The sequence below is a fragment of the Octopus bimaculoides genome, chromosome 22 (assembly GCF_001194135.2).
Source record: "Octopus bimaculoides isolate UCB-OBI-ISO-001 chromosome 22, ASM119413v2, whole genome shotgun sequence".
NCBI classification, from domain to species: Eukaryota; Metazoa; Mollusca; class Cephalopoda; order Octopoda; family Octopodidae; genus Octopus; species Octopus bimaculoides.
This window is the reverse complement of record NC_069002.1, coordinates 37,506,090-37,522,791: the sequence shown is the minus strand read 5'-3', so window position 1 is coordinate 37,522,791 and position 16,702 is coordinate 37,506,090. Positions and strand designations below refer to the sequence as shown.

Genomic DNA, 16,702 nt, shown 5'->3' with positions numbered 1-16,702 from the left:
TGGTGTGTTTATGTTACTGTAACTCTGCAGTTTGGCAAAAGAGACTGAGAGAATAAGTACCAGACTTGCACTAGGGTCAGTTCATTCATTCGACTAAAACAAATTGTTCAAGGCAGTGCCCCAGCATAGCTACAGTTTAATGACTGATTAGATTTTCAAGCAAGGTTTTGTCAAAAAAATGAAATGTTAAACCCATCAACTGCTTAAAATTGGTCTTAATTTGTGAGACCCGGCACATACTTACTTTCAAATACACACATGCATACGTACATATATGATTAATATCAAAATCCCATAAAGTCATGTGAAATACAGTTGTGCAGGGCTTCCTAGCTGAAATAATATATTTCGCCATTCACAAAGCTGGTAAAAAAACATGGAAGGTTTAGTAACTGCATTCGATGCAATTGATGTTTGGATATGCAAAAACACAAGCGAGATTATTCATAGTAATATCAAAACGAAGAAAACACTGGAATGGCTTATGATGTGTCCAGTGTTTTATCCCTAATTTCCACTAAGATGTATGAAGAAAATATTCCCCAAATATACCATAACATCTTCAAAAACAGGACATTGGGTAATGTAGCTTTGGATAAAAGTAGCAAAAATCTGTGCTGGCTATAATTGATTATCTGAACAAAATACTCATAAAAATTTTTAAAAAACAATTTTTTTCTTTAAATATCTTTTTTTTATTAAAATGCCAATGTGTTACAAGAATGATAATGAAAATGATGATTACAAGATTGTTAATAATCAACAATGATGATGAACCAACATGTGATTGTACATGTTCACTTGACTGGCAAATAGCAGCCAAATCTCCTTAATATCAGACTAGCATCTTTACAAAAGGGACTGACTCAGTGGATAATGTAGTTCTAAATACATTATACCTGAGAAAGATGAAATACCTTTGAGCATGTCTGCTTTGTCTGTCCTGGGGCTATTCAACCACAACTTGTCCCACCCTCTCATGGTGCTGATTATTGTTATCAGAGACCAAAAGTTCACAAACAATGGCCTACCTACATGATTATATAAATCACATACAGCAGGGATGAATATTGTGTAATGTTGGTGAACTGTATTAAGCCTCAAAACCACCCCCACTTGGGCAAAAACTATAGCGGAAAGAGAGACGGGATCTGTTGCAACATCAATAACAAGACTGAACTTTTGAGCTCTGCAAACATTCAAGTATGCAAATTGTCTGCCATTCTTATCAACGCTCATGTCAGTCATGTCAGTCAAATGCCATTTAGCCCTAATGAATCTCAAGCACCTGGAAGTGATAAGTAAAAAATGCCACACTCGAACAAGAGAGCCCTTTGTGATCAGTTGACCACTGAGAATCAGAAACCAAATCACATATCTACAACCTTAAAAAGGGAAGGAATCATCAAATAATGGAACAGTTACAGCTGGAATGCCTCTGACCATAAGTTTGCACAATTGAGGCTGACCTGGGGCAAATCAACAATTTCCATGGTCAGCTCTATAGTCTTTGCATTTACTATTATTAATATTATTATTATTATTATTACTATTATAATCACTATTGTTATAAAGGCAGTGGATTGGCAGAAGCATCCAACGTCTGGCAGTCTTTGTTCCAGGCTCTTAATGTTCTGAGATCAATAAAATAAAGTACCAGTCAAGTACTGTGATCAATTTAAGAAATCTTTTTGAAGGATGTAGGTTATTTAACTAATCCCATCCCTGCCAAAGTGCTAGCCTTGAGCCTAAATAAGAAACCACCATCATAAACGAGTGGATTGGCAGAACTATTAGATCAGACAGAGCACCGTGTAGTCTTCGTTCTGAGTTCAAATCCCAGTCAAGAGTAACTAGAGTCTATTTTATCCAATAACATTTCCTCTCTCAAAATTTTTTTATGTTCTTAGTTCGAATAATATCAGGATTTAGTCAAGTCGTTATAAATGACTAACCCCTAAACATTTCTGGCCTCTGTTAGTTACAATTATTATTACTAATGATTTTTTTAATATAGGGCAAATCCTTGTGACATTCAGCTACCCATGGCTTCCTGAACGAAATCAAATTTATTTCGCCATTTTTCAAGCTCGTAAGGTCAACAAAGACGGTTTAGTAAACTGCATTTGATGTAATAGAGATTTGAAAGAGGAGTATTTAGGAAAAGAAAAAAAAAATTCTCAAGGGCAGATAATTAACTACCTAATATTTGCTAAGTAATTATTTCCCATTGATCACTTTCATTTTCAAAATACGCTCAATTCCCCTCAACCACAAAACAGTTACTAAACCGTCTTGTTGAATTAACGAGCTGGGAAAATAACGAAATAAAGTTGATATTGCGGCCACGAAACCTTGCCTTGCTGAATTTAACAAAGCTTTTTGTGTTCTTTTTTTATTTGTAATAATGTCTTTATGATAATTATTCAAACCGTTTCTCTCTCTCATATTTATACGTATTTATTCATATAGCCATGTTTTTCTTTTGTGTTAATCATTTAGTAAAATATCTTTCCTCTCTTAACTTGTTGAACTTCGTAACTCCCCCTACACGTATGTATGAATATATGCATGTTTGCATATATATGTACGAATACATGCCGGACCGTGTGTCTTTGCGTTTCCGTTTGACATCAACGTTGTCATACAAGCAGGGTCATTCCTTTTCATTATTTCGCCAAAATATGTCTGGTCTTGGGAAAATACTACCTTCCTTGGAAACCACTGTTGATGATAGGAAAGGCAACTTGCCATAGAAAATCTACCTCAGTAAACTCCATTTGGCCCATGGAAAAGTGGATTCTGTCAAAATGATAATTATCACTCCCCCCACCAGTAATTGAGTAGTACTTTATTTTATCAACTCTTTAAGGTTGAAAGGCAAATTTGACATCAGCTGGATTTTAACTATTATTATAATTATCATCACCATCATCATCATTATTATTATTAACATAATTGCTGGAGTCAGCTGCAAAAATGATTAGAGAAATGATTAGAGTCAAACCTAGATTCTTGAAAACCATTCAACCACCCCCACCCAACACTCTTCCCCACCAAAAACACTGACATCAAAGTAAGGACAAGCCAACAAGGAAGTCTACAGTCATTCAGTTCACTGGAAAGGACACGAAACCCTCTTCACATACAACATGCCATCTTAAAAAAAAAAAAAAAAAAGAACATTATATGAATGATGTCGTCATTGAAGGGAGAAAAAAATGGGATGAATATGGTTGGAATATTTTTGATTTTTATTCAATGAGAACTGATCTGGGATTAAACAACAACAAGTCACCTCCACCAATTCAATTACATTTTAGTGTGTAACGTTACTTTTTTTCTATCATTATCACCACCCCCACTACTATCGTCTTTATTTGCTTGTTTTCACTTCTTCCTTCAGCCAAACATCATTTCCAAAATATGCTCCAGGTAAAAAAGAGAAGCGTGTGTGTGTGTGTGAGACACAAGTAACAATTATTAACAATGTTTTAGTTTGTTAAGGTAAGGGTGCTTAAATATGAGAGAGCAGCTCCTTTGCCCCCTACATGCAAGCAGCCTGAATTGGCTTGTTTGTGGCATCAGTGTTAATGGGATGGAGATGACAGAGTCCGCCTGAGATGCATTCCAGGTGTTCAACATACTGGTCTCTCTCTCTCTCTCTCCCTCTCTCAGCCAATAACTGCAAGTGTGTCATTCTTTCAATTAAAGTGACGGTGGGGATCATGTCTGGTGAACACAAAGACTCTCCACTCTTATATGCAAAAATCCACAACCAATTGCTGAGGATGAGAAATATATTTATTCGAGCATGGAAATCAGCCCACAACAGCGTTTCAAGAATGTCTCGATGTAACAGATACGTAAACTGCTCAGTTTATTGTACTTGAAAGAAGAAGTGGAGGAGGCCCCCACATCAATCTTCAATTGACACAAACAACATGAGACAAGGGGAAATAGAACCAAAATCTCCCTCAAATCAACCCTACTGTCTTAAATAAAGAGAACATTAGCTAATGTAGTCCAATATAGTCCCTTAACAGCCTTAATGGCCACAGCTGGAATACTTCTGAGTATGTCTGCTGAGGAGAAATGATAACCACCACCAAATCTCTTCTTCTCCCCCCCCCCTAACACAGACTCAGTCCCAGTCGATCCAAGCATTTGGTTTCTGGTTTTACATTAAATTTCATTTATCAAAAGTGCCACAACCCTCAACTACAACCACTACTGTCACTACTACTATGATCACCCACCAACCATCCATCACGAACGTGATTTAGAGACAGATGATCAGATGATAGTGTTAGAAGATGGTGGTAAAGAGATGAAAAGAGATAACAAGGATTTCATTTGAGAAGGACTCATCACCAAACCACCAAACTTTTTTTATAGACAAAGGGTTGGGCCAGCGGAAGTAAAACTTTACCAGCTCCAGCAATGCAATTACCACCACCATCACCACAAGTGTTCTAGTTATATTACTGGTACATATTTTAAATTGAACTTAGTACAAAAAGTGTCCCCACCACTTCAAATAGGTTTCCTACTTGGCTGCCAAACCTGACTTTCTGCATCTTTCATCGATCGGTTTCCATCACACTCAAGTGTCATTTTTCCATAATAATAATAAACATCATTGTAAATGCTTGAATGCTGTGAGTTGCCATGACAACACAGGCAACTGTCTACTGTATCTACCATACATGTTTCTGAGCAGTCACATTTGCTCAACACAGTGGGAGCTTCTACAGCATTATTAAACCTGCTAGAAATAGCAGCAAATCTCTCTCAAATTATACTCTACTGTCTAAAAACAAAAATCCAAGGACACATTGGATAATTTAGTCCAAGGTACTTCTAGAAAGTTTCAATGGTCATATCTGGAATGCCTTTGTGCATAGGTCTGCTCAAACGGGGCTAACCAGAGATTAAATAACATACACACCCACCCACCCACACACATAGACACACATGCACACACACACACACACAAAATTATTTTATGAAATTAAAAAAAAAATATTTCTTTTTAAATTTTGATTCCTCTTAATTTATGCTTGAAATGCCTTTCACCTTCCCACGCTGCACAACTTGCATCGCAGCAGTGCAAATTAAGGGTCAGAAACAAGCACCACTAAAGAGAAGATAAACACACAAAAATATAGAAACAGAAAAGTATTAAAAAAATGTTGTTTCCACCTCGGAACCAGCTCCCCAACAACTGCCTCCACTGCTCTTTAGAACTCTTACCCATGGAACGATGAAATTCAGTTGCAACAATTCCTGGGGAAAAATCCTTGTCCTCCTTCATTGTTACAGAATTGTTCAGACTTTAAGTAAACATCATTTTCTCAAAAACAAAAACAAAAAAAAACAAAAAAAAACAAAAAAGATCTTAAAAAATAATAAACAAATAAAATTAAATTAAAATGTCTGATGGGTGCAGGAAATGACTGAACAACAAATTATCAGTCAAGTGCACATCCACGAATAAACTTCTCTTTAGTAGCCAAGTTGGGTTTGCACCCCCGTGGAAAAGATAAAAAAAAAAAACAACTAAACTGGTATCAGCCATGCCTTACTAGCAGGCCTTGCAACATAGTTAAGACAATACTTCATCCCGAAAAGCCAGGCTGATTATGGCTTTTTGGTGACCTTTGTATTCCCTGCGAACTTCTCCACTCTCCACGCTCCAAAGTCGAGCCACATTGTCTGATGAAGCTGTAAAGATTGAAAAACAAACATAAAGAAAATGCATGGTTATTATTATTATTCAAAGAGATTCTAATATAAAGAACACCAACATGAAAATTAGCTGAAACACATAATCACACTCACATGTATAACTGCATGTTTCAGATTACATAGTATCATTTTAATCCCATTTAATTCTAATTCTAATATCTATGCTTTAATAAATTCCATTTAATTTCTATGCTTGCATGAGTTAAAAGGAGTTTGTTAAGACAGATTTGCCCTTTCAGTCACCAAACCAAGACTTGTGGCTGGACATGTATTTATGGAAGATTGAAAATGAATGACACTCATTTGAAACTATTGCATGGTGTCCAAACAAGGAGACACAAATACACGTGTGTGTGTGTGTGTTTGTATTTATAATATATATATATATATATATATATATATGAAGATGACAATGAAACATATTTAAAGAATACCCTTGAGTAAGGAAGAGAACAGTACTCAAGAGATGTAAAGTTTTGTATTTTTGGTATCAGACTTTACCAAAAGTAAAAATGCAAAAGCAAGAATCAACATGGAATGTGGTTTTTTTAATAGAACAAACTTTATAGAAGAGAGTTCAAATACAGACTATATAGAAGGAGAGGTAAAATGTAGACCAGGGAGACGGCAAGAGGTAAAAGAAGAGTATGGAGGAGGAGGAGAGAGCTAAGATATACAAAAACAATACAAAAATAAAATATTGAAGCCAGAGGAGATCTTGTAAATAAGGTGGGAGGCAGAGTAGAGAGGTGGAGGGAGAAACAGCCTTACCAGTAATTATGTATTGTGAATCGCCACTGAAAGCGCAGTCCCATACCCAGCGCTGAGTGTTGTCCTTCAATTCTGTTAACTTTGAAAAGTCAGCAGTTTTCCAGATCACAGCAGTGCAATCAGCAGAAGTCGTGGCCAAGAGCCTGCGATTGAAAAACAGTTTATATTAATGATTTGTGTTCAAGTGAAAAGTTCGGCAATATTTTGGAAATTTATCTACTTTATTCATCAAGATACTACAAAAGCAGCCTAGCATTGAAAGCAGAGTCTATCATGTTGCACTGCTTGAAGCCACTTGTCTGCCAGTTCTGTGATCCCAGTTCTTGTCCTTCAAAATGACAAAAACTCTTTAACTGAAACTGCCACCTCTTCTTGGTTGATGAAGTGTCCTGAGCACAGAAAGTGAGCCATTGATGAAAACAAGTAATAATCCAAGAGACCTACGCCTGGTCTATATGCTGCATGTAGTATCAGTCAGCCGTTGCGCCTTCACTATATGTACCACAGTTAGTGTGTCTACACATATTCCTACTACTGCATAAAGAACACAGCTAGTGTGCCTACAGACATATTAAGTAAACATATAGCTTTCTGGTCTTCATATAGGCATTAATTATGAAAATAGTTGTCGTGATAATTGCTATGATATTATAGTTATGTCACAGCTAAAATCTTAAAGCTATATCATAATATTCATATTGCAGTTATGATGCTATGATTCTTATAAGGTTAAGATGACGTTGCAATACTTATCATCATCATCATCATCATTTAACATCCATTGTCCATGCCAGCATGGGTTGGATGGTTTGACCAGACTGATTTGGCATGGTTTCTACAGTTGGATGCCCTTCCCAACGCCAACCACTCCAAGAGTGTAATGGGTGCTTTTTACATGCCACTGGCATCAGTTACATTGCTTCTGTGAGGCCCAGCACTTGAATGGTGCTTTTTACATGCCTGTTACATGACACCAGTGTCATTGCTTCTGTGAGGCCTGTTGCCTCCGTGAGGACCATCGTCTCAGTGATGGCATAAATATGAAAATAACAATTACAACAGGATGGATTTCCTTCTGAGACTAATTCCATGTTCTGCACTAATTAATCTCTATTGTTCAAAAGAATCCCTGTACAAGGTACATAACTGCTATTGCTTCTCAGTTGACATTGCTATGACCTTCATTTGAACTAAGTGAATGAAGATAGGAACAGTTATCTAGTTATAAACAAAAAAAAAAAAAAATCTACAGAATAAAACTTGCTGCAAATGTCAAAATTTGTAAAACTATCCAACCTTCTTATGATACGTGAGGATATGGAATTATAAACAGAAAGAAAAAAAAATATTTAAAAAAATAGTGAAAAGCAAATTGGAAATGATAGAAATGAACAATAAATAAATGACAGCAGAAAACTCTTCAAGAGGATTTTCTTGAAGAAGAAAGTATTTCTTACGTTGAGTCAGGACTGAACATACACTTAAGAGCGTATCGCTTATGGGCTTGGAACTCGGCTCGTTTATGGAGAAATGAACACTCGCTCTTATGGCTGCCACTCAGAGACCAGACATAGCACCGTCCCTGCAACAGAAACAGCAGAATTAATAAGCATCTTTGCTCACCTCTTTCATTCATTGTATTCCGCAAACACACACACACACACATGCAGAGCCTCTTCCTCTTCCTCTCTGATTGCTTCCCAAATTGATTCCTCTGGCAAAGCAGTCGCTAAGAAAAAGGAACTAAATAGTGAAAGCTAATGTAAGTACACAGTTAAAAAAAGAGGGAAAAAAGAAAACGGGGGAATGAAAGGAGGAGAAAGTGATAGAGAAGGAAGAAAAAGGGAAAGGAAAGAGTAGAAGTAGGTGAAAGAATAAAGTATAGCATCACAGGCAAAGTAAATAATATCTTCATAAGGTGCAGGTGATGTATTAGTATCGTAAATAAGACTATTGATTAAAGACCCCAAGATTAGGGAGATTAAGCAGCGCTCACAGTCCCTCCATCGCAAAATGCAATCAACAACAGCAATATAATTACTACCATAAGTTTTCTAGTAGCTGACCCTTTGCTCTTCACACACACACACACACACACATACGCGCATGCACACACCCAAGCAAAAACTGGATGCCAGAATCTATAGTAGACCCTTAAAAGACAAAATACAATGTCCATATCGAAATCACACACACATCTGCTGCTTCTCTACATATCTGCAGCCATAAAGCCAAAAGAGAAGTCATGTCCATCTAACAATAAAGGACAACCTCTCGATGGACAGCAAGAGCGTTTCAAAGCGGAGACACAGAACAACAGATGAGCTCAACAGATTCAAAGCCACCAAAACATTTAATCCTTAGGCTGGCAGATGAGCTCCAGGACACTTCCGAACAGCCTGCATTAATTCAGCATTAAAAAACATTAGGAAATTGAAAATACAGTTTCAAAAACTATCCACATCATCATCATCGTCATCACATCTACTCACCTTATTATTAACACATGCCATCATAGTTCCCATTGGGTCTATACAGATGGATTGGATTGAAGCATCCAATTCCGGAATCTAAATCAAAATAAAAAAAGGAAGAAAAAAGTCAAATGAAAATCTTAAAAATTCGACAGAGTACCAATTCTATGACACTAACCCTTGTTTTTTTTTTTTCCTAACCCTCTCAAACTACTGATGAAACTGACACAGTTTATGTTTAGCTTAAACACATGAACAGCAAGTTGATGTATTCAGGATTAAAAAAGGAGGTTAAAATGTTCTGAGAAAGAGAAGGGGGTGACGAGACAGTGAAGGTGGTTTGCCATACGATTGAGTTATTTGAAATGAGATAGTTTGGAAGCAGATGTCACAGTGAGACCGCAACATGGGTCAGAGGTTCCAGAGGTTCTAAGATGTTGGAAAGTGAGTCTTTGTCAAGTAATTAAATGGCCTTCTTGACGATTCAGTCTTCGATGTAAAAGTGTGTAACAGCAGTACGATCCCATATATTCTTTGATTCTTTTAGTTGTTTCAGTCATTTGACTGGAGCACTGCCTCAAAGGGTTTTAGTTGAAGAAATGGACCCCAGGACTTATTCTTTGTAAGCCTAGTGTATATTCTATTGGCCTCTTTTGCCAAACCGCTACATTACGGACATAAACACACCAGCATTGTGTTTGTCTCCCCACCACTGCTTGACAACCAGACACACACATGGCGGGCTTCTTTCAGTTTCTGTCCCAAATCCACTCACAAGGCTTTGGTTAGCCCAACACTATAGTAGAAGACACTTGCTCAAGGTGCCATGCAGTGGGACTAAACCCGGACCCATGTGGCCGAGAATCAAGCTTCTTTCCATACAGTCATGCCCACACCTCTTTTACTCTTTTACTTGTTTTCAGTCTTTTGACTGTGGCCATGCTGGAGCACAACTTGTAAACAACAGTGCCATTGATTACAGGTGTGTGTGTGTATGAGAGAGAGAGAGAGAGAGAGAGAGAGAGGCTATAACTCAGACTTCATTTGAAGAGCACAGGTTTGAAACCACATGGTTCCAGAATTGATCTCAGTTGTAAAAAAGAAAGACAAAAAAACACATTTCTTCATAAACTAATCAGAAATATTGGAGAAGGGGTAGTGGCTGTAATCTTTAAAGGCCCACACTCCTAAACTAGTGAGATTGATGTGGTTATTGTGTTCAGTTTGAAAATTAACATCTGCAATAAAAACTTGTGCCACAGAGAAAATTACAAAGGAGGAAGGACTGGGAGAAAATGGTTATCTCAGTAGCAGGAAAGGAAACATTAAGGACAATATCTTGAATTCTGTCTCAGTTCTATATAAGCCTCTACAAAGGAATCAAATGTTTGCTAAGCACCTCAACCAAGGACGTTTTCAAAGGGTACTGCTTAAATCCTGTTCATTGATGTCACAGAACTGATGGGTAAATGTTGGATAGCCTGTTTGTCTCTCTCTCTCAAGTATCTTTCTCAGATGATATACATCACCTCACCTCACCTCTAGGTGAACTGAGGTTATGTGAAATTCAGTATACTGCCCAATACGCATCAAAACCCATCTTCTATAGATTTAAAGCTCAAAACAAATTTTGTACTATTGTAACCATCACTCAGCCATTCAAATCAAACACAGGTTCAACAAGCCAATGAGGGAACCTCTACGTACTTGCTTGACCTGCTCGAGACAACAGCTAAATCTCCAAATTACACCATGTTAAAGATGACAGGATGTTCACAGCTGGAGTATTGGTCATTGTAAGGGGTCTACTCTGAGAAAGGTGGCTAAGAACAGGAGAGCAGCAACAACTACTAGGTCTATAGAATCTCAAAAACCTATCACATGTAACTTAATAAAATCAAAAGTAAAAACTTACACAAGGTTCTTTGTGGTTACTCTTCAGATCCCACACATGAATCACACCATTCTGATCACCAATAAAAAGCTCACCCTATAAAAAAATGATAAACAACATCAAACAACAACAATAAATAATAATAATATTTCAAGTTTCAAGTTACTCTTCATGAAGGTGTAGTGACGTCATATGGCGCCAAAAAGGCATAGTCGCCATTACTGTATCTTTAAATAAATATTGTTGTCGTTGATCAGTTTGGAGTTCTGCGTTCTGTTCACTTCTAATTTAATATAGGAAAGTCAGGTGTACATCTAATGATGTATAACCCACTTTCCTAAAAAGGTAAAGAAACAAGAAGAGCGTGACTGTTATTGGTAATAAATAGATATTGACTGTTTGTTAAAAAGAAAATGAAATGAATGAACAATATTTCGACACTCCATGTGTCTTTTACAAGTTCAAAATATAAAATGAAATTAAATTCAAAAATACCAAACTTCATAGAAAGTACACAGTTGGCAGAAATACTTGGAACAGCATGTGTTGAAGGAAGTGTTGCATCTCTAAGAAAGGAGCTGAAAAGTGAGATAGGTAACCCAGAAAAAGAACCTCCACCACCACCACAGGAGGAAGGGGAACGGGTAGTAATGACAAAAACAATAATAATTTACCTGGTTAGGGTGTAAGCATACACAATTCACAGGAGCATTCCCAGCAAACATCCTTTGACTTTGAGGGTTTCGAGACCTAGAACATAAAATCAAATGACAATATTTTTTTCTACTCAAGGCACAAGGCTCGAAATTTTGGGGAAGATTGACCCCCAGTAGGCAAATGTTGCCTTATTGACCTCCTGAATGCAATGGAGGATCAGGACCACGAATGGTGGCATGATTGTCCGAAAAACCAGAGCAGGCTCAACCAGACAGTACAATTTGGGTAGGTCTGCAATACAACATTTTTCGTGTGTCTTGACAGGGAGTCAATACGTAAATTAAAGACAAAACACGAAAAGATGATTGAAGACTAGGGCAAAAAGATACACAAAAAATAAAAAAAGTTGGTCCAATCTTCACTCACCGTTGGTCCCATATTCGGGTAGTCATGTCTTCGCCACCAGAATACATCCATTTACCATCTTCTTGAAATCCAACAGCAGTAACATTCTTACTTAAACCTTCATAATCTATTAACGGACTTGAACTCTTGGAATTGATGTCAAACATTCGAATGTGCTGGAAACCTGTATCATAAAAACAAAAACAAAGACACACACATTACATCATAGCATGCATATATATATATTTTTTCATTTTATCTAGTTTTAGCTCATGAGCTGTGGCCATGCTGGGGCACCGCCATTTGGTGTTGCTACATAATTTTACTTCAGGAATTGACATTCAACAGAAAACTACCTTTGTATTCTTCCATGAAGATTTTAAGACAAGCACACAGAAATTATCAAGAAAGTTATTGCTATATAATGCTAACCATGGCCTTGCGTGTTTTATGAAATTTTCCTAAGCCATGAACGGTTAATATAAAGCAAATATAAACAAAACCAAAGCAAGAAAAAAGAAAAATATTCAATACATACCAGCTCCAGCCACAAATTGCCTGTCTGGAGTTATTTCTAAGTCATTTACTTGCTGAAGAAAAGCAGTTAAGGAATGGAATTTTTTTTTTTAAATCACAGATGTAAGAGTTAAGTGCAAAGGGTCCTCTCATAGCAGACTTTATTATATTCACCTCATCACCCACTCTAACCATCTTTCCCATACACTCTTGCAATCTCTACCCACCCACACTCTCAATTCTCCTGTCCCCTACTCCCTATTTTCCTTGTACCTTGACAATCCTCCCTGACACCTCATCATCACTATTTTAATTTTCTTTCCACCTCAACTGCTCCCACTAACTTTTCTATAAGAAGAAGAGCCATGCAACTCCTCAACAGCAACAAACCTCCTCTAGTGGCCCCTTTTTTTCACATTTTGACTTCTCATCCCCTAGTTTTAAGCTGCGTCTCTCTCTACTGTAGGCCCTAGCTGATGGGGATTTTAGTCCTGCAAATTGCATGGTGACCTCATTCGTATTGGTGCCATAAAAGAACAGCACCAAGTACACACTGTAAAGTGGTTAGTATTAGGAACTAGGAAGGGCATCCAGCAACAGTAACCAGGCTAAGTAGACATTGTAGAACAAAGCAGTCCCTGGACTTGTCAGATCTTGTCAAACCATTCAACCCATGTCAAATGTTTCCTTTTCTTTTTTCCTCACTTTTACAAATATTTAACATCATTTACACTCCTTTAAGTTTTACAATAAATTAGGGCTGCCCTAGCTCTTGTACATTGTCTGTACCTAGCACCCAAATTAAAGTTTTTTTTAAGGACTCAATAATAAGTAAATTATAAAATTTTCAAGAACATCAAAAGGACGTGATCTACATGTATGTATGTGTATATATATATGTATATATATATATATATATATATATATATCATGATAGATCGTTAATCACTACACACATTTTTTTTCTCTCCTTGTTTCTTTCTGTGGAAGAGCGTAGGCTCGAAATGTTTGGTACTTTATTTTATGGTCCCCGATAGGATGAAAACTAAAGTTAACCTCGGCGGGATTTGAACACAAAACTTGATACCTACAACAAATACTTTTCGTTGTAGGCACAAGGCCTGAAATTTTGGGTTAATTACGTAGACTCCAGTGCTCACCTGGTACTTATTTCGAGGTCGATTTTGCTTTTCACCCTGAAAGGCTGAAAAGCAAAGTCGACCTCGGCAGAATTGAACTCAGAACGGCGTGCTAACGATCCTGCTAACTCGCCGCCTTCAGTTACAACAAATATTGCAAGGAATTTTGTTCGACATTGATGATTCTACCAATCTAGCACCCGTTTTTGTTTTATAATAATTAAAAAATAGTTTTCGAAATTATTTTTTAATTTACTAATTAATTTCTGACTTCGCTCTTCAATCAAAAGGGAGGCAATTGTTTTTGCCATTCGTTAATGGAATATTTTCAACAAAGGTGCTCCAATATACATAAATATAAACACACAAATATCTATCTAATATTTAGTGTGTGTTGCAGGTTTTAGAAAGGCAAAGTAGTATTTAGTTAGACATCTATGTTCTGATTTCAAATCCTGTCAGAATTAACTGAGAGACCAGTTAGGAGCAAAATGTTTTGCTTTGCCCCTCCCCACAAAATTTAAATAACGTCTTAAACGTACATTAGAAATTATTGTTATTAAATAATAAATCAGACTCGAAATTAACAAAATAGCTATACAGACTCTGGTGGATTTCTTTTAGTCTACTTTTCTATTACAGTATTGCGGTTTTTATATTTTACATAGAAGTTAAATGTAAAACATATATAAGTTTTATATATATGGTGTTATATCATATAACACCATATACACGAACAGTTATTTAATTCTAACAGAGTTAGTAAAACTCGGATTACACGATCCATTATAACAACGGTAGCGTGATTTGGCTGTTATTTCTGAACAGGTCAAACCTAAGGTTAAACCCTGATTAACGAATAAAGGCATTCTGATTAAAATACACAATGGGATTGTATACAGCATTCTGAGATTAAAGCAAGAGACTCTGAAGATTATTATTATTTTGCCCCCGCACTACTCGAAAAACTATATCTTTTACAACATATGTGTAAAAAAAAAAGGGTAGGGGGGGGGCATGTTTGCCAATTACTGAAATTCAGTTAATAAACAAAGTAAAACTAAACGAAAAGTAAATAAATCTTTAAAACGATCGATTCAACATTTTCTCGTTCGTTCATTTTCCTTTGTTGTTATTTTTCTCAACGTTGTTTTTAAGCAAACACAAGTCAGCCCTCATCGAGCAAAAATATAAGGCAATCCCTTTGTGACCAACTCAACTTTGTATTCAGATATAACATGTCAGGACATTAAGATGCCCTTTCCTTCAATAAAACGACGTTGATGTATAAATCATTCAGTCTATTTGGCTGCTATGTCTAGCAAATTAACTGACGTAGAAGGAACCAACTATTTTTCGTAACTTTTTGCGGAGACCAAAAGGAAAAATTAAATAAAACACTAATATTTCGTTTGTTTGGTTAAGTTGTAATTTCGATACATTTTTTGTGTTGTTTAGAAATACAAAAGAAAGAAATGTAAAATACTTTTGTAAAATTAGAAAAATCCTAACAAAAGAATTGGATTTCTTTTCTCATTTTCTTGGTTTAGTATTTGTGTTCTAAATGTCGACATAATTATCTTGGTGATAATTCTCTCTTCTTTAATCTCAAAGTTAAAATATTAAGCACAAATCTATTATTATCACGGATTATCGTTTATTTTCGTCCCCTCGTTTGTAGTAAATAAAGAAGAAAGAAATCACCATAATTGTTAATATTTGCGCAAACATCGACAGAATCAAGTTGTGGGGTGGTCGATCTTAAGAGCATGCTAAGATGGAAATGCAATTAGAAAGATGAACATTTAAAAACAAATAACTAAAATTCCATAAAATGCTACAAAAAACAAACAATAAACAACAATAAAGATATCAGTAAAATATATATATATATACATATGTGTGTATTTTTGTATTCGCATGTGCGTATTATGTATATATGTATGTGTATATATATGTGTATATATATATATATATATATATACAAAAACACACATGTTAACGTGTGTGTATGTGTATATATATTATATATATATATATATTATGTGTATGCATGTGTGTGTGTGTGTGTGTATTTCTGTGTTGTATATTTGTATATATGTTTGTGGATACAGAATCAGTGAACTGGACGGTGCGACTACACACGCCGCTGTAGGCATGCCAAAACCTGATGCCATGGTCGTATCCTCCAGTCACCAAGATGACAGGGTCGGCAGAATTGGGTGGGTTGTTCATGGAAGCCTCTTCTACTCTTCGTCGTACGTATTCACCTCGCATCCTTCTCTGATCACTCATCACCTACAACGAGGAGCAAAAAACGCTGCCAGAATTCAAAGGTAAAAATAATAAAAAAACTGAAACGGAGACGGAGCGAGGAAGAAGCGTGGACTCACAATCAGACATTCACAGACGCAATCACCAACTTCCTCATACGGACGAACACACAAAAAACTATTACACGCACATGCATATTTATAGAGAAACAGTGACACTTAAGAACGTACACAAAGAAATAGGCACGTATGTGTGTGTATATGTATGTATGTATGTATGTATGTATATATATAAATATATATATATTTATTTATATATATTTATATATATTTATATTTATATAGAGAGGTATGTTGATGCAGATAGGAAAAATAGAACTCAAGATATGTGTATATGTATAGTTTTATTAATATTTAGCAGAAACAACAGAGTGATTCGAGGTTTCAGAGTTTCTTACGTTGACACTTAACAAAATTTTGGTAAGTGCCAACTCGCATACACCAAAATGGTGCCCCAGCATGCCTACACACACACATACATGTATATACATATATAGAGAAAAAAATATATCTCTTTTGCTTGTTTCAGTCATTTGACTGCGGCCATGCTGGAGCACCACCTTTAGTCGAAGAAATCGACCCCAGGACTTATTCTTTGTAAGCCTAGTACTTATTCTACCGGTCTGTTTTGCCGAACCGCTAGGTTACGGCAATGTAAACACACCAGCATCGGTTGTCAAGCGATGTTGGGGACAAACGCAGACACACAAACATATACATACATACACACACTCACACACACACACACACACACATATATAT

The 16,702-nt window shown here is 36.3% G+C and overlaps 2 protein-coding genes across 3 annotated transcripts in view; one reads left to right on the top strand and one right to left on the bottom strand.

Annotated features, from left to right (window-relative positions):
- Positions 1–3,227: 3,227 nt before the first annotated feature.
- LOC106877696 (target of rapamycin complex subunit lst8) overlaps positions 3,228–16,702 on the bottom strand; it is a 21,958-nt gene continuing 8,483 nt past the window's right edge. The window contains exons 1-10 of one of the 2 annotated variants that reach the window (XM_014926650.1): positions 16,001–16,079; positions 15,720–15,905; positions 12,491–12,542; positions 11,974–12,136; positions 11,565–11,640; positions 10,912–10,986; positions 9,015–9,092; positions 7,980–8,104; positions 6,523–6,665; positions 3,228–5,727 (exon numbers count right to left, since the gene is read on the bottom strand). In XM_014926650.1, coding sequence (XP_014782136.1) covers positions 5,609–5,727; positions 6,523–6,665; positions 7,980–8,104; positions 9,015–9,092; positions 10,912–10,986; positions 11,565–11,640; positions 11,974–12,136; positions 12,491–12,542; positions 15,720–15,902 — 1,014 coding nt within the window. In that variant the 5' untranslated portion in view covers positions 15,903–15,905; positions 16,001–16,079 and the 3' untranslated portion in view covers positions 3,228–5,608. Of the gene's footprint in view, positions 5,728–6,522; positions 6,666–7,979; positions 8,105–9,014; positions 9,093–10,911; positions 10,987–11,564; positions 11,641–11,973; positions 12,137–12,490; positions 12,543–15,719; positions 15,906–16,000; positions 16,080–16,702 lie in introns of those variants that run through there. The other variant, XM_014926648.2, reaches the window with a different exon arrangement.
- The window catches only part of LOC106877694 (cytosolic Fe-S cluster assembly factor narfl), a 25,574-nt gene continuing 24,691 nt past the window's right edge, over positions 15,820–16,702 (top strand). The window contains exon 1 of the mRNA XM_052975869.1: positions 15,820–15,943. The gene's annotated coding sequence lies outside the window, so the exon portion shown is untranslated. The remainder of the gene's footprint in view (positions 15,944–16,702) is intronic.